The sequence below is a fragment of the Condylostylus longicornis genome, unplaced genomic scaffold (genome assembly GCF_029603195.1).
Source record: "Condylostylus longicornis isolate FDR11 unplaced genomic scaffold, ASM2960319v2 ptg000135l, whole genome shotgun sequence".
In the NCBI taxonomy this organism is placed as follows: Eukaryota; Metazoa; Arthropoda; class Insecta; order Diptera; family Dolichopodidae; genus Condylostylus; species Condylostylus longicornis.
The window spans coordinates 4,470,902-4,489,768 of NW_026578103.1; the positions used below are offsets into that span (position 1 = coordinate 4,470,902).

Here is an 18,867-nt window from a genome sequence, read left to right on the forward strand (position 1 = left end):
GTATACTGGATTATAACTTACACAGTCGAATTCAGAAATATGTTCATGAGTCCCATATATTGAGAAGAACTTGAGAATGTGAATAGAATAGTTTATTTTTATGAAATAGAATAATATTATTTTAAATAAAATTAACTTCGCAATCAACATTAAGATTATAAAATACAAATAAACAAAAAAATAATATTTTCGCTTGCTAGAAACATAAGAGAAAACCCGAGTGCTTAATTAACAGGACTACAAATTCTTTGTTTAAAATTTTCTTTTGATTTAAACTAAAATGATGCAGTATTAAAATCAATAAGGAAAAATCTATAAAACGTAATAATAATTAAAAACAAATAATTGTTTTTAGCATTGCAAACGAGACAAATTATGTGGCTACAAATGAAGTCGACACAGGAGAAGCTTAATAAAACCTTCACCAGCATATTTTTTTTCTTATGAGCTCGTGTGAAACACGTTATTAGTTTTTTAACTTTTTTAAGAATACTTTTGTACATACATATAAACGTAATAGTCGAACAGGTAAAATTTACAAAGTTTTCAAAAATATTTCAAATGTGATTCAATGAATCATTTGTATGCACATATGTATGTATAATATATTAATTTTTAGAATTTATCAATATTTATAACAAAAAACAGTATAAATTTCACTTTTCTTCACAGAAATTTAAAATTTCATATTTGATTTTTGACTACAGATATGCAAAATTACATCTGTTACACACATAGGTGTTGCGTTGCGGTACATGCAAATGATTTGATACCACATACATACATATGTACATTAATCTCAAATAATATTTAAATCAATTTTTTTGTGTTTACTTATGCTATAAGTTGAATTAAACGCTTTTTAGTCGATTGTGACATTTTTGCTTATTCTCTCTCCCCAATTTTACACCCAATTTTGTTCATCCAATCCGCAAAATATATAAGAAAAAAAAAATAAGATAGAGATTACATATTTTAATACCCATTTCTTGTGTTACTGTGCTTTTTTTACATTAAAAAAAATCATAATGGCACACCTTCTAACTATTTTTAATTTTCCGTAAATAAAAAATAACCAAAAAAAAGACAAAAAGCGTGTCTAAGGAAAATAAAAAATTTAAATAAGATTTCACCTGATAGGTGATACCAAAAAACCAGACAACCAGCAGATAATTTTCTTTTTAACCATCTCATACATGCAATGTAATCATAAAACATTTTTGTTTTGAAAATTTTAATGTGTAGCCGGTTAAGTAAAAGCTCAAATTTTTATAAATGTAAAAGAGAAGGAATTTTCAATTATTCAAATATTATGTAGTAATAACTAATGGAAAAATTAACGCTCTATGTTATTTAGCTCCATTTATTGTTCTCTATATTTAATATGACAATATTTTTCTTTATTCTTTCCTCTTTCATTTAAAAATTCAATAAATTTTTTATATTGAACTAAAATATAAAAAAGAAATCCTCAATTCCAAATTCAGATAGGGGAAAAATTTAGTTCTAAAAAACTTAAAATAAAAATCTAATTTGATATTCATCCCATAATATTGCTAAAATTCTCGAAATTGGATTACTTTGTTAGGCATTAAAGTTTTTAATAAACAAAGGCTTTTAAAAAAGATTTTATATTATAATATGCTTAATGGATTTCTTATTATTATACTAAGTACTTATTCGATTTTTATTTTTATTAATGTGGTTTTAGCTTAAATTAAATTGATTTCAGCTATAATATTACAATAAAAATTTAAGACAGTAGGTGGGTGCCCGCCTAGGTATCTAAAATAGAAAATTTGACTTAAATTTTCAATTTGTTAGGTATGAATTTTACTTCTCTTGAAGAATAATAAAATCTCAGTTCCATGGTATTACACTAAAATCATTTTAAAATTTATTATTAAAAAAAAAAACTGGCACATCAAGAGATCTACTTAACTAAAAAAATATGTAACTTGTAATTTTCCAAAAAAATACATGCGAATAATGAACGGTGGGTGGGTGGGTTACCTATCTAATTTATTTTAATGGTTCAAATAGAAAAAATTGTAATTAAAAAATCAACTTGAATGAATAATTCACATACCTAATTTTGTTACTAAAATATTAAATAATAAAATAATAATAATAAAATTATATTAATCCTCCAATATGCTACTACTTTATGCATCCTACTTATCTTGAAAAATGTTTTTTTTTTTTTTTATTATTTGTTCAGAAAAAATTCAAATCACAAGTAGTTATTCTTATAAAACATTTCTTTTTTTTTTTTTGTAATGTATACATATAAAATATACTATTTAACATTATTATATTTTCATTTTAGATATAATTTTTATACAGAAATATGTATGTATAATATTCTTTTATATTATGAATAGTATGAATTGTCTGAATCCCTGCTCTACAAGTAGTTATAACATATACTACGTCGTCTGGAAGCATTTAGATTATACATACTTATATATATCCTACCTACATGTTGAAATAATGTATCTAAGGATACATTTTTTGTTTATTCATTTAATATACATATATATTTATATAACTAAATATGTGCATATATACAGATTTAATATCTACTTTATAATATTATCTATCTATCTATAATATACCAAGTATGCTAAGCATACGAAAGTATAGATATAAAAAAAATTTTTTTTTTGTTGCTCGAGAGATCTGATGTCAGATGTGTACATATGGTACAAATTTATAAATGGATGGAACCAATTACATACTAGACAGTCAGTTTAAATATTTAAAAAAAAATTACATATTAATTTTAACGCCAATTTTTTAAAATACCTATATATAAATTTCGCCGGTAAGTTTAACAATTTTATCTTCCTGATTATGAGTTTTTTTAGATTCTCACATGGGATGGGCCCTCTCTCTTACTTTTCAGCTTTATATGTATATGTATATATTCATGGATATATATCTATATATTTGCAAAAATGCTTCCATGATAAACGAGAAAAAATGTTCCCACATTAAGTTCGATTCCAACTAGTTTCTTCTTTAATATGTAAGTATGTAGATACATTCTATTTTAATTTTTTAGTTTTATTTGCTTAAATTAAACAGTGAAGTAAAATAACAAATGAAAATATGTCTATGCACATACATTTACATGTGTACTACCTTGAAAATATTATAACTTTTTAAAAGTTTCGAATTACAGCAGGGCGACACCTTTTTAAACCCACACCCAATTCTTTTATCCTTTGAGTACAGTGCTTTTTCTTGAATATTTTGGAATTGGAAATTTTTATTGCTTTAGATTATTATTTATCAAAAAAAAATTAAATTAATCGTTTTCCTTTTTTACATACTTAGATCTAAGTTTTTATTTAGCAAAAAAAATGTTTCAAAAGGTACTTCTTCACTTTTTTTCATTAAAAATTTGAAACACTAACCGGCAAACAACATAGCTATTCGTCGATCAAGATTACTATTCAATAAATTTATATACATATGTATGTATGTATATATATAAATTTGTAACTATGCACAATTGTGTATATGCAAAAAGTTTCCTTTGTTCCAAACGTTGTTACATACAAACAACATCACGACGGTTGGTCTGGGTCTGGGATTGGTTTTTTTTTTCTTTTTTTTTGGCGTACTTTTTTTTCTTTTATGGAATGTTGAATTAAAATTAAGCTTACCTTTTAAGTAATTTCAAAATTATAATAAACGCTTATTAGAGACACTTAACATACAATTTGCAAAATACAATTTAAAAATTTTATTTAATAATTTTATAAGTTTATTTCTTTTAAAAAAAAATTCAACTTCCTTCACTCGACAAACACTAGTAGAAAAAAAACACATACGCGTATAAAAGATGTCTCAAATGATTACTTTTTAGAAAATTTTTCGGATACTCAAAATTCACAATAGAATTTCGTTGTGTTTGCACTTCAATTTTTACTTCTAATTATTTACAATAGAAAGCGTAATAAGTGTAGCCGCCTAAGAGAATTGCAGCAAAATTGTTTGACATTAATTTTTAAAATAGTGGTTCTTTTTTCTTATTATTTTTTTGATTGGAAAAGTATTGAAAACTTTAAAAATTTCAAAAAACGAATATACACAAATATACACAAATAACCTATATTATATTTTACCCTTCCGACGTTTCCTTCCTTCCGATATCATTTATTACATAAAATCTATGAATTATGTAAATATGAACACACCATGAAACATGCTGTTTTCTTCAAAGTCTGTATGGTATTGTTTACATAACATGACAAAATCTAACCTAAAGTAACTGTTTCATGTACGATAAAATCTTACGACAAAATCAAACGATTAAATTTGTGTCTGATATAAATTTTATATTCATCAGATTGCCTTATGAATCTATTTATCAATTCATCATATTGCCCGATGAAAAAATGGAAATTATTTTATTCTCATCAGACTTACTGTCAGATTTTGTAAAAGTAAAAAGGTGACAATTAAATTTTGGAGAAATTTGGGATAGGGATCAGATTATTATAATTTTCTTAGCAAAATTATTAATTTAGACGTTAAAACTGAGAGCCATCACATAATTCCAGTCTGATATATAAAAGTCACCAAAATAAGTATGTTTAATTTGAATTCCTGACAATCAATTGGTTCCTGCCCATTAAAAGTTTGTTACGTTTTCATACAAATGAAACAAGTTTTTTTAATTATTAAAAAATGACAACCTTCGAAGTTAGTCTTGAAATAATTTGGTCAAAAAATATCTGAGTTATATCTTTTGTTTTTGATATGTTAAAATTAATACAACTTTTCAAGAAATTAAATAGTACTTCTGATGAAAAAACGGGTATATGAAGTAAACTTATTATTTTAAAATACTTTTTTAAATGTTTCATATAACAACCTTTCTTTAATTTCATTTTTATTTCATTTAAAAATGTTACAAATTTTTTATACGGGATATGTTTTTGTAATTTTTTGATAAAAAAATTCTTCCTATTTGACACATTATATTCATTCACTCAAAATTGAATAAAAGATTAATCCAAATATGAACATTTCAACTAAATTTGTTTTTTTTTGTATAAGATTTTTGTTAAAACGTAATTTTACTACTAAGGCTGTAAACGTAATCAAAACACAAAGATGAACTACAAAATGTGACAGATACGACAAAAATACTTTTTATTTTTTCAACGATACAAACCGTAAACACAGTACTTCAAACTGCGAAATTTGACAACTGCAAAAAAAATATGGTTACTAAGTGCTCAACACTCTAGGAAGTTACTAGGAACTCAACATCTTGAAAAAATAATGAAGCAACCTTTTTTTAGTTGTCTCTTTCTTTATTCCGACGATTGTCAAAGCCGCAACAAGAGCGTGTTTAAAACATATTTTAAAATATTTTTTCATTTTAGATAACTGTAAAAAAAAAACAAATTTAAACAAAACTCATTATTTTTTTTTCTCTTTGAATAAATTTATTTTATAAATTGTAAATAACCAAAAGTATTTTAATATCACAATGTTAATTTTGTAAATAAAATTTTTTTTTTTTTATCGAGTAAATAAAATAACAAAATCTTTGTTTACTTTTTATATCAGCGTTCAGCATGCTTTTCTAAAAAAAAATAACAACAACTTTTAGCATTTAATGTTTATTTCACTTTGACAATGTTTAGAGCAAAGAAAGATACTTACCTGAAGTTTTTGGCTTCACCATTTTAGGCCTTAAAAATACAAATTCACACAATAAAATTTTACCCAGTTTAGTAAATTTTATAAAATAAAAAATAATCAAAAAATGTAGTTAGTCTTGATTGGTGGCTATAATAAATGCAGCTAGATTTTAAATGGAAATATTAGAAAGTTTCTGCCGAACCAAGATAAAAATATTTTATAAAGTATCGCAATAGTTAAGAAAGTAATGAAAATTCATAATCTTGTAATGTTCCGCATTGTTATTCAGAGCGTCTATTCACAATATGAAAAAGATTCACAATTTATTGTTAGAAAAATGTCAACAAATTGCACATGAGATCACCTGAATCCATTCTAAATTTTAAGTAGGTTCTATACATAATGTAAAGTCAAATCCAGTCTAAGCAATAGCAAAGCAATCAAAGTAAACTACTATGAAAATTTAAAAAGGGAAAAAATAGAAAATAAATTTAAATTTTCTTTCTATGTTATTTTAATTGTTAGAAAATTTTGCAGTTCATATTTACTTACTTGATGAAATTTTGTAATAATATTTCATGACGAATTTCGTGGATTTTTTAAAAAGCCCCGAGTTAGTGATAAGAGTTCAAGAATTCTTTGGAATAAAGTAAGTTTGTTGAATGACATCACATAACACGATATTTTACTTAACATGATTTAGTTATGTATTGTTAATAAAAATATGCCCATTGTGTTTTAAAAATAAAAATGTGAAATATTTAATACACATTTGTAGATATGTACATAGAAAACGGAAACGAGCTACCAGTGAAACAAATGAAGAAAATTCTGAGACAGAATCAGTATCATTATCTCCAAGTCCAAATGGAAATTTAAAAAAATATGAAGATGAAATTAGTGAACAGAAAAAAATCATAATACAAAACAAATTTTGGTATTATATATTTTTATTGGGAACTGAATTAGGTGATGAAGCCTTCTATGCAACGTTTATTCCATTTTGGTTTTGGAATATAGATGGAGCTGTCGGACGAAGAGTTGTTTTACTGTGGTCTTCCATTATGTATGTAGGTAAGAGTGATTTCGTTGTTCTGCTTTCTATTTTTTTAACTTTAATAGAATTTCAACATTTAAGGTCAAAGTCTTAAGGATATAATTAGGTGGGAAAGACCTGGTTTTCCTGTGATAAGGCTTCAAAAGAAATGGAGCATTGAGTATGGAATGCCTTCAACACATGCAATGGTTGGGTTTTCAATTCCGTTTTCAGTTTTAATATTTACGCACCAAAGGTAATAAGTTTCCATATTGAAATAACACAGAGTTCATTCAAAACCAAGCAAATATTTTAGATACCAATACAATTTCGTATTTGGGATAGTAATTGCTGTTTTGTGGTGTACAGTAGTTTGTTTGAGCAGAATTTATTTAGGAATGCATAGTGTTTGTGTAAGTTGTAATTAAAACCAAATGAATATATTATATTATGTTTTTTTATTATCAAAATCTTTTTATATAATAGGATGTAGTTGTCGGTTTACTTTTAACAATGGTAAGATAACCATCGTTTAATTACTAAAACATTTTTTCTAATCAATATTTAATTTTAGGTATTGATGACAGTTTTTGTTCCGCTCATTGATTACGCAGATTTTTTTATTATTTCATGGAAATATTCACCATTATTTTTGCTATTTATATCAATAATGATTATAGTTTATTATCCAATCTCCGATAAATGGACACCAACACGTGGTGATACAACAACTGTGGTATCTGTAACAATTGGAATATTAATTGGTGCATGGATTAATTATCAACTTGGAAATATGATACCATTAAAGTCATCACCTCCCTATAAAATAATATGGCCGACATATACAATGTTAGGTTTATTACTGTTACGCACAATTTTAGGAATGTGTTGTATTGTAGCCACTATCGCTATAGGAAAATCAATTTCTTACGCTATAGTATGCGCTATATTAGGTAAAGATAAAAATAAATTATTAAATTCTGAAAATCATTTAAATAATAAGGATAAAATATTTGTTGAACTTTGTTATAAATATCTCACTTACGGTTTGGTGGGATTAAGTACGCAATATCTTCTTCCAAGTGCTTTCAAATTGCTGGGCATTGAAAGACCCAATTTTTATACAGAAATTTAAAAAAGAAGTTGTTATTCTAAAACAAATTGTTAAAAATTTATTGAACTTCCTTATAGTTTTAAATACTTGAACATTCTCAAATTTATGAAATTTAATAATAGTTTACTTATTGAAAGACACTAAAACACTTTGAAACCTCTAGTTTATAAAATGCATATCACAATAGTGAATTAATTTCTATAATATAAAAAGTAACTTAATACTAAATAAGAAATATGTATTCTATTTAAGTTCATCTCACGGACTTAAAACTTGTTTAGGAAAATTCCGTCGTAAATATATTAGCTTGTACGTTCTATAAATCGAGTTAAAAAATTTAAATTAATAAAACACTGCGTTTTTGCGTAAAAATGGGAATTCTTTTATTTATTTTTGGAAAGTAAACTACAATTTTTTTAAACGAGAACCCGGCGAATGCAACGACGAGTTAAGTGAATATTGAAAAACTTCGTGCTTTGTTAGTTTTGTATTTAGAAAATATTTTCTTTAGAGCAGCCAAAAGTCCCAAATTTTAATGCTTATGGTTGTTTTTCTAGAATAATTTTTATATTTTCGATTTCAACAAAATGTTGGCATTTGAACATGAAAGAATAAAGTGATTGCAAAAGAAAACTTGATACAAATAAAAAAAATATTGTGCAATTTAGGGACAAAAATCAATAATATTTTCTTTTTAGATGTGATTCAGCCCATATTGCATTATTTTGACGAATTTTTTATTATTGCATATAAAAATACATATATGTATACAAAAGATTCAATAATCAGTGCTTTGGGTTTTCGGGGCTACAAGGATTTTATCGAGTACATTGCAAAATTGTAAAATCTTCGTGTCCAAATTGTTTTGCTTGTAACCTCCGTTCCCAAAAAGATTAATCTTAAAAAAAGAAAATATTTTTAGAAAAGGCTAATAGAGAGCTTGGCGTCAACATATCACTTTATGTACTTTTGCAGTGCGAGACATTCTTATTTTAGAAAAAATCAAATTTGTTACAGAATTTTATCTTATCTTTGTATTAAGCCATCATGCGTTAAAAATTTTTTTATGGTTCAGGAAGTTAAAAATTAAAACAATTTGAATTTTAAGATTTAGTATTTTTAAGCCTTTAAGCTTTAAAAAAGTATAAACTCAAATAATAGTCGCTAAATAACTTACTAAAATATTAAATAATGTTATTATTTAATATTTTAACAAGTTATATTAATTTTAACATACATATGTATGTATATTTTGACGTTGTCAAAAACGAACTAGGTTATTTTTTATTCAAGTTAAAAATAACCTGAAGTATTTTTTATTTTTTTTTGCAAGGGTACTGCAAGTAAAATTTTAATTTGCTCGTATATATCGGCTTATTTCTACTTCTCGTTTCGAATAATGCACCATAGTAAATAACCTTAACATAGAGGTAACTAAATAAAATGGGAAGGACCCTATGGCTAACAAGCTTTATTCGCAAAATACAAATATAGGTTTACTGTTTTTATAAAGAGTCTAAACTGTTTTAATTGGCTATAAAATGTTTTGATTGGCTATAACCTTAAATTTCTAACCTTAAAATATTGGTAATATCGTCATATAAATTTTTTTTCGTTTTAAGTTCTAACCCTGCATGAGCGATTCAAGTAATTATTATTACTCATGATGAAAGATTCATTTGATCATATATTCAATATCATGTTTAATCATGAAATCATGTTTCAAATAGATAGGTAGAAAATCCCACTAAAGAAAAAAGGAAGGTAAACTCTACAGCCTGTCTAATAATCTAGTAAGTCAATATTTCTATTCAATACAATTGGTGCTTTGTTAGTAAATTGCAGATAAAAGTAATATTTAAAAAAAGAGAGAATAATGATACTCATAGGGGACTAATAATCCATGCTAATTGGAAATAATGAGAATTTAATACACTTGGAAATTCGTTAATAAATTGCAGATAAATGTATAATTTAAAAGAATAGGGATCATTAATCCTAATAGAGTTCGGTAATAGTCCTTCAGTAATACCAGTCCGAAATCGCAAAATTTCCCGAAAAACAACCTAAAATATTGTAGCACCAATTTCCCGCAACCTAATATGGTATATTGGTGGAACAAAAATGCTTCTTCTTTACGAGAAAAGGAAATGTTAAAAATATTAGTAACAAAATTATATGCAGTAATATACATACATATATTATAATAAATATATTAGTAATATATTTCATATAATGAATTTTAATAAATTTAAAATTATATTTCTTGAAAATTTTCCGAAACTACGACTTCCCGACTTGGTTTCGTAAGTTGGCTTGATTTACCGAAAAAGTGAAATTTGCCGCACATTTGTAGCACTTGTCCTCACATAGAATTAATAAAAATAAATTAAAAAACATAATTATAATTGGTTTCTTGACGATTTTATTTTAGTGTTTTTTTACAACAATTACGCAGTTACAAAATCGATGTCATGACTAATGTGGCCTCATAGCATAAACATGGTTCTTAACCAAACTAAAAAACTTTATTTTTAGTGCAATCCGCTCTTTTTGTTGAATATACATTATGAAGATCGAATTTCAGTAGAATTATCTATTTGCCTTTATTCAATCATATTTTTATTAAAAGTAGAACGATTTTGAAATTGTGAATATTAATTTGCTTGTCAAAATACAAGGTAGAAGTTTGATATTTTCTTAACCCGTTATGTTTTGACAATACTCATGACAGCTGTTTATCAATACGTAGTATATAAGTGTGCGTTTACCAAAATTGAATATGTTTATGAACATGTATTTCTTACGTATGTACATATACCTAGAAGTTTTCAAGATATTTATTTTTGATTTGATGTAGCGTTTTGTGTAGCGTCCATTTCAAAAGTATATAAATAGGAAATCTGGGCGTCAATCTGAAATTTCAAAATAAAATTATATCGTTATTTTATTAAAAAATAATATATAATCGATAATGCCAAATAAAAATAAATTAATTAAAGATGTTTATTATAACATGAATAAGGGCAAATGTGAAAGTCCCGAATTTATTCGAGCTGTTCGAAATCATCCAGCTTTATATGATCCAGAAAATTGTGATTATAAAATGGGTAAAAATTTCAGTTATTTGTGATGAAAAGTTAGTTTTTAATCAAAATATTTTAGCAACGGTGAAGGAAGCAATTTGGAAGGAATTGGCGAATCAATTTGGTGTGACAAGTAATTTTGTTTTTCTCATTTTAAATAAGTTTTTTTTTTGAATTAATGGACCTTAACAGGTGATGTTGCTAAAAAACGGTGGAAAAGTTTAAGGGACACATATACCAAAAAGTTCCGAATAAGTGAAGAACATGCTGCACATTTTAAATATGGAAAAGAGCTGCAATTTCTAAAGTTCTATATGAAAGCTGAACGGTAAATATTTTTTTATTATAAATTCAATTACAAATTTATTTTCGGATACATGCATGTACGTAGTATGTCCAAAATTATTTCAACCATCAAACAAAATGTGCAATACGTGAAGAAAAGTGGAAGTCCTGTTGAAGCAATTCACTTTGAAGAAATAACACAGGACATATCCGAAAAAGATTTGTTGCAACAGCTCGATATTAATATTTTTATTTCTCAAGTTAAGTGCCACGCTTGCATATGGAATCAAAACTTTAATTCTTACAACATACTTGAAGAGAGAAATAAAGCTTGGTTAAATATTGCGAAACATTTCATAGAAGATTTTGAGCAGCTTGATGCAGAAAATCAAAATAAAATAAGTAAGAGTTCCTACTTACCTATCAATGTTTTCTAAAACTCAGAACAAATTTGATTTTTAATATACCTACCTACTTGTATTTTAGTTAAAATACTAAGGCGAAAATGGCGACGTTTACGAGAAAAATATTTATCCACAAAGAAAATATTGGAAACAAGGCCGGAAACGAATTCCGATAAAATATTCACTCATTTCTTCAATCTTGCTTTTATAGAAAATGGTTTTAAACAGAAAAGGTTAGTACGTCATACTTAAGTATCATGAAAAGTTTGAATATATTTGAAATAACTTTTAACGTAGAGATCCAATGGTTGAGGATGTAAACGAAATAGATTCCGGTCCCAATAACATGAAGGCTGAGTACTTGAGTGATTCTCAATTAAATGAAAATTTTGAAGAAGAAAATGAAGTGGAATTGATGCAGACTAATCAAAATACTTCTGCTTTACAAAGACAGTTATCAGATACTAATTATGTAGAAGAAGAAGATGAGGATCGATTGTTTTTATTATCTTTAGTTAAGGAAATGAAAAAAATACCAAAAGACCATAAGTTAGATGCACGACTTAATATTTTAGTGGTACTTAGAAATTGGCAAAAAATGCATTATGCTGATGATACGATCCTTAATGATTTTCCAAATAATGATAATGGGAGTTAAAGATTTAAATAAACAAAAATTGTATATATATATATAAGCAAACAAAACAGTTCAAAATATCTAAGTGTAGAAACCCCTCTTAATATTTCACTTATATACTGTGAAGAATTTAAAAAATCTAAATATGTATTCGCAGTATTACAATTACACAGAAAATTCCAAAAAAAAAGAAAATTTTAGTTTTTCGGAATAAATAAAAGAAATTCTTAAATAGATAGCAGTTGCAAAAGAGAGCCAATATAAGATGAATTTTAGATTTTTTGTTCAACCTTTAAGAATTTGTGCAATGCCTTGTACCTTTCGAATTTCAGACATCAAATAAATTTTTTATTTACATACTGCAATCATGTTTTAATAAACATTCATATGAATTTATACACCCAGATTTTCTCAATTGACCTTGTCTTTAACAAAAAAATCATTTTACAAATGATATTTACTAGATTTTGATATGTACGATGCAGCGTTTAAATAAATAAATTCAATCAAAATCTATTTAAAAAAAAGATTTATATGATCGTTTTTATTTGACTATACCTTTTTTAATAATCTCGATTCAAACAAAAAATTTTTGCAACGTAGAAGGTTCCCCAATAATTATTGAAGAATATAATATAATGAATACATATTTCTGTTAAGTATATAAATAATTCTTAACTGGAGAATGTGAAATAGTTATTAATAATTTTGAAATTAACGTAAACGATAAAGCATTTTTCGTTGCATTCTATGTTGTAATTCTCCCCGCCGAATCATTGTATAAATAACTTTGAGAACTGCACGTTCTGTATATTTTTGTCGAAGAAAATCTTGAATAATATTTTGCTCAGACACTTGAGATCCAATAGCAAATCTACGTTTTAGTTGTTTTTCAATTCTATTTAAAATATCTTGATCTTCCTCTGTTGTAAAACCTTCAGCCCCTGTTAATGTTCCACTTGTAGCAGCATCTAAAGTTGAAACCTGGAACAACCTTAAAGCTTCATTTACATGTTTATCATTGGCAAATGGTTGCAATTCCATTTTAGCTAAAGATTCTGTGATACGAATTACAGCTTCAAGTTGACGTACTGTAATCGGAATACTTAATTTTTTTTCAGATGATTTTTCTTGTTGACCTGCTCCACTGCGCATTAAGACATATCGACTTTTGAGTTTTTCTCCAGCTTCTATACTTAATCGTGGACCACAATTTATTCTACAAAAATGGATGTATTTTTTAAAAAGTGATAAAGGTATGTCACCCTCTCTATCTTCAGCTGCATTGTTTTTAACTAAGTGAACATTAATTATATGTTTCGCCAGGGTAACATCTCGGCTTTCATCATGAATATCTTTTACAATAAAAATCATATCGAAACGCGACAAAATTGTTGGCATAAAATCTATATTTTCTTCACCTTTTGTCTCGTCCCAACGACCAAATATTGAATTTGCTGCAGCTAATACGGAGCAACGTGAGTTAAGAGTAGTGGTAATCCCCGCTTTTGCTATTGAAATTGTTTGCTGTTCCATCGCTTCGTGAATGGCTACACGATCATCCTCTCTCATTTTATCAAATTCGTCAATACAAACAACACCCCCATCTGCTAATACCATTGCTCCTCCTTCCATTACAAAATTTCTTGACGATGGATCTCGCATCACAGAAGCTGTTAAACCAGCAGCACTTGAACCTTTACCAGAGGTATATACAGCGATTGGAGCCACTTTTTCAACAAATTTTAGCAGCTGAGATTTTGCTGTTCCGGGATCACCAAGGAGAAGTACATTAATATCTCCGCGTCGACAAAGTCCGTCAGGTAAACGCTTTCTAGATCCACCAAATAGTAAACATGTTATTGCTTTTTTAATGTCTTCTGAACCAAAAATACTTGGAGCTAAATTTTTAGCAAGACGCTCATAAATATTTCCACTAGCTGCCATGCGACGGAAAGTTTCTTCTTCTTCTAAAGTTATGTTGCTATACCTGAAACAAAATTAAGTATTTATATTGTACCAGTTGAAGTTGTTAATTGATAATTACCTTGAAATTGCTCCTACACCTTCGGTATCAACTGTTATTCCAACTATTCTCATATAAGGAGCTCTTACACCTACCGAAGCTTTTTCTCGGCTTTCCTGTCTGCTTGGTCTGCCAACTTTACGGATTGAATATATACCATGTATCAAAACACGGTTTCCTGGAACTACGCGTTCGCACAATGATCTATCACAAAATAGTTGCAAATGTCTTGCAATTTCACCTTGAGGCACAAAATCCGGCAATTCTTGAAGTTTCAAAATTTGAAAATCAACACATTTACACTTATCAGGCATAATAAAATATGGGTCTAACGGGCAATTTGGCTTTCCAGCTTGTTCCGTGTTGCATTTCCTCGGAAGCGCATAGCCTTCTAAACCGGGATTTACACTGAGATTTGGTATAACGTTACTGCAGGATCGGCACTGAATTGAAATTTTAGTTGCTTTAGCTTTAATAGCTGAGGCTGATATAATAATTCCGGCGATTTTCACAAGTTTTGATACGCATTCTGATTTTAATTCACGAATATTGGTGGGATTTGCGTTAGATGTGAGTAATATTTGTATATCTTCAACATGTTCTTCATGTTCACCCCGAGGAGCTGTTATTTCGTCTGCGACTTCTCTGGCCGCTTCTTCAAATATTTTTAAATGTTCAGTAGGCTGTTTGTATAGTTTATCTGCCAAAGTTTCATCAAATCCAGCTAAGTCCTCCATTTCGACTTCCAGAAAATATTTCCGTTGCAAATAATTACGTTTTAAAGTGTCACGATATTTATAATAGAAGTTTTCTTCATTAAAAGTTCGAATGAATTCTTTGTATTTATTTTTAACAACTTGCATGTTAATTCCCGTTCCATCTTGTTGCTCGACACCTCCAAAATTATCGGAAAAAAATACCCCAACATCATCAAACCCTTCCATATTTGTTTATTTCTCTTTTAGATCCGAAAAAGTTTTTAATATATAATAAAAATTAATTTTTAAAACAGCGAAGCGCTCGCGAAATTTGAAATTCAAAGTTCTCACCTAATCTAATACCGACTTAGTATTTACATAGGTAGATAACACATTAAATTTTGTTTACATTTTGGCGCGAATTTTTTTTCAACTGTCTTTTTGACATCACAAATATTCACAATATAGTGATGGGAATAAATGTTTTCAGGTAGAAAAATAATTTGAAAATAAAAAATGCATACATAAAAAGCTTGGCATTTAATTGATTAAATTTACATTTGGAATATTTTTAATTAAAAGAAGATAAATATGAAATATTTTTAAATTTGGTTTTGCTATCATAGCTGTATATAATTTTCCTCAAGTTGCAAATTTATTTTCATTAATAAAATTTAATAATTAATATTAATGCATTTTTGCATTTATGTTTTTAAGGAAGCTGAGATACTCGATATAGTAGGTTGAGTTAAATAGCCTCTTAACAACTATAGCGACATCTACATAAAATATAATGAAACACACAGAGCCAGTTCCATATTCTATGCTACGTATATTGACATGCAAAACATGCAAAAATATTGTATAACAATTAGTATAATGAAAATAATATTTCTAAAAACAAAATGTATTAAATATTATTTATAAGTTTAAATATTAAATATAAATAATAAAAATTTATGTATTAAATATTATATATAAGTGAAAATAATTGTAGTATTAATGTATTTTGCTTTAATGGTTATTTTTTTGTTTTGTCATTTTCTGGTACACTACATAATATTTAACAATGACAATAACGAAATGGCTTTTGTGACTTATGAATGATATTTTCAACACAACAGTATGAGCAAAACAAAGTGCTGTCGTTGATATTTTTGGTTCAAACATTTTAAAATTGAAAAATTTTTTTATTGTTTCCTAGCAGAAATATACAAAACTGCTAGACCTAATGTAGGATATAATGCCATTTTAACGAATTCCTATAAATTTTCTTCCCGGAAAAACTATTTTTGTGGAGCTTTATATCTTCTTGTTTTTTATATAACCATTTTTTATAATACGTAGACGTAGATACACCGCTTCATGAGGAAATTTGATTTTAGTTTTTATTTATGTAGAAATTTGTTATACATATGTACATAATATTTATACTTATGCCGAAATTTTTGTGTATGAAAATTGTACATAAATCTTCCAATAATTGTAAATTTGGAATAATTCCAAATAATTGTAACCTCTTATTAATATTAGCCAAAGAAAGATCTCCAACGCTTGCAGAAAAAATAAAATACCAAAAGGAAACGAAAAAAAAAACAACATGCAGAAAAAGAGAACCAAAAGAAATTTACATATTCTCAATTCTCATATGTATAAAACAATACACATATTAGCTATATCTAATGTCTTTATATCTAACAAGTCCCAATGCTCAGAGAGAAACTTGAAAGCACGACCTTATTTTATATGGCCTTTTTTAAATCGAAGTGGCTATTTTTTGAGAAGAAATTTTAAAATAAATTCACACTTATTATAAAGCAGGTAAAATTTAGAACACATATTTGAAAAATCAAAAAAATATATTAATATTTTCATTGATAATTATTTTAAAATTATAAAAAAAGCGGAAAAACAACAAGCACATCCTTCGCCTTCAACGTTTTATATGTTACTGAAAGCATTTCATTATTTTTAAGTGAACAGCTTTTTTTCTCATAGGGTAAGTTAACTCAAGATATGGGGAGTAACTGTGGTGTCAAGTTGAAAATATAATTAATGAAAGATAATTCTTAAATATTGATATAAATACATAGTAAAGAAAAAATTTTAAGAGGGAATTAGAATGTAATATCTAAAATACAATCAAATATTATTTGTTCAATACAAATTTTATATAAACTTCAAAATTTTACCTCTATTTTTATTTGAAAAAATATTAAAAACTTACTATCATTTATATCAATTACCTAAGAAAAAAAAATATTTAAAATGTTTGGAAAAAACAATCATATATTTTTATGACCGGATTTGAATATTTTTCTATTTTTGAAATAAATTGTATTTTACCAAATGACTCAAAAATTCCGGCTGTAAAATAACAGGTATTTTAAAATTTTTGTTGAGGTATTTTAAAATTCTTTCCGTTTAGAATTAAGATAGGTCATACATACACATGCAGGGACATTTTATAAATAGATTGCTCTTGTTTACCTGCTAATAAAATATGAAAAAAGAGCACAGCAAAATTTTTGAAGCACTCAATATAACATGTTTGAAATAGTTTTAAAATAATTATTTAAAAAAAAATTTATTGGAAGTAGGTACATACATATTTATTTTTAATAATTTAAAAACTAACTGAAATTATTTGAAACAATTTTATAAGTAACGTATGAATAACCGAAATGAGATAATTCAAATTGTTGAAATGTGTCAACCTATATTACTTTTAATAACATTTTTGTTAGCCGACGCTACTCAACTTACCTTATTGGGAAATACAAAATTTGCATAAAAAATCATACATCCTTCCTCATTAACATTTGAACCATACTGAAATATGAATTTGAAATTTTTTATCATTTTTTCTTTCCGCCTACCTTTCTTTCTTTTTCGTGCAATAGAATTTAAATGGGAAGCTTTTTAAAAAATGTGTATAATATCCTGAGATTTTTTAAAATATTAAACTCTTTTTTACGTAAAAAAAAAGAAAAAAATAATAAAAAATATGACACGATCAGTGGCATTTAAAGAAAAAACCAACAACGAGGCCAAAAATTCGTAACATTTCGTAAAAAAAATTGAGTATTGGGACTTGTTACATATAAAGACATTACTATATCATATTCGTAAATCGTATTGTATAAAATGTATACCGATTTTCTGCACAATTTATTAATTTTCGTTTTATTTTCATATTCTTATAAGTTGAATGATACTTACCTTACTATGCAGGATAAGCGATTTCATGTGGATATCAGTGTTGTTATTTTAAACTTGTTTTTCAGCAGCTTTGTCTCAAAAAAAGTACTACCGGGAACTTTTGCGTAGTAATTTGGGGTTATCATTACAAAATAAGGCATCTTTTTTGTTATGAGAGACCCAATGGCAGTAAATAGATTATTTGATGAAAATTGTTTTGAAATCAAATTTCGTTCATGTAAGCAATTATATTTTGTCGTAATTTTTTTAATTTTAAGAACAACAAGTTTGAAACAGAATTTGTGAGGAATTAACATAAGAAAAATAGAATAAATAATAAGATATATGCATTTCAAAGAAATGGAACGAAGTATAATTATTTTTAATATAATTTATTAAAATATACTATAATATATTTATTTTTATAATTATTAATTTACTGGGTACACATTTTTTTAGCTTTACAAAGACTTTTTCAGGATTTCATGGAATTACATTCAATACAGATTTCATGGAAACAAATTTCAATAAACTTATATATTTAATGTACCCGTTTTAGAACTTCGTGTTTATACTTCATATTGAAAAAGAAAACTGCGAATTTTCCGTAATATAAAATTTCAACGTTCTAAACGAAATTTTTTTTTGTTGTGCATATAAATGCAAAAAAGTAGTAAAAATTGGTTTGCAGTAGTAGGGAAGTATAGAACGCC

The 18,867-nt window shown here is 26.5% G+C and overlaps 3 protein-coding genes across 4 annotated transcripts; 2 read left to right on the forward strand and 1 right to left on the reverse strand.

Annotated features, from left to right (window-relative positions):
- The first annotated feature begins 6,076 nt into the window (after positions 1-6,076).
- On the forward strand, positions 6,077-8,137 carry LOC129615356 (sphingosine-1-phosphate phosphatase 1-like). Its single transcript, XM_055530512.1, has 6 exons — positions 6,077-6,316; positions 6,446-6,741; positions 6,806-6,959; positions 7,020-7,116; positions 7,190-7,219; positions 7,278-8,137. Exons 1-6 carry the CDS (start codon positions 6,246-6,248, stop codon positions 7,836-7,838), a joined length of 1,209 nt encoding a protein of 402 aa, XP_055386487.1. The 5' UTR covers positions 6,077-6,245; the 3' UTR covers positions 7,839-8,137.
- Positions 8,138-10,547: 2,410 nt separating this feature from the next.
- Positions 10,548-12,594, forward strand: LOC129615071 (uncharacterized). The gene is made up of 6 exons (XM_055530131.1): positions 10,548-10,927; positions 10,983-11,036; positions 11,096-11,231; positions 11,295-11,590; positions 11,675-11,825; positions 11,890-12,594. The coding sequence occupies exons 1-6, from the start codon at positions 10,792-10,794 to the stop codon at positions 12,248-12,250; spliced, it is 1,134 nt and encodes a 377-aa protein (XP_055386106.1). The 5' UTR covers positions 10,548-10,791; the 3' UTR covers positions 12,251-12,594.
- Positions 12,595-12,733: 139 nt separating this feature from the next.
- Positions 12,734-15,392, reverse strand: LOC129615069 (DNA replication licensing factor Mcm5). Of its 2 annotated transcripts, XM_055530130.1 has the most exons (3): positions 15,305-15,392; positions 14,277-15,213; positions 12,734-14,219 (listed from the first exon to the last, which is right to left on the reverse strand). In XM_055530130.1, exons 2-3 carry the CDS (start codon positions 15,197-15,199, stop codon positions 12,944-12,946), a joined length of 2,199 nt encoding a protein of 732 aa, XP_055386105.1. In that variant the 5' UTR covers positions 15,200-15,213; positions 15,305-15,392; the 3' UTR covers positions 12,734-12,943. The 2 variants fall into 2 exon arrangements, with proteins under 2 accessions (XP_055386105.1, XP_055386104.1); XM_055530129.1 differs by having other exon boundaries at positions 12,736-14,219; positions 14,277-15,350.
- Positions 15,393-18,867: the final 3,475 nt, after the last annotated feature.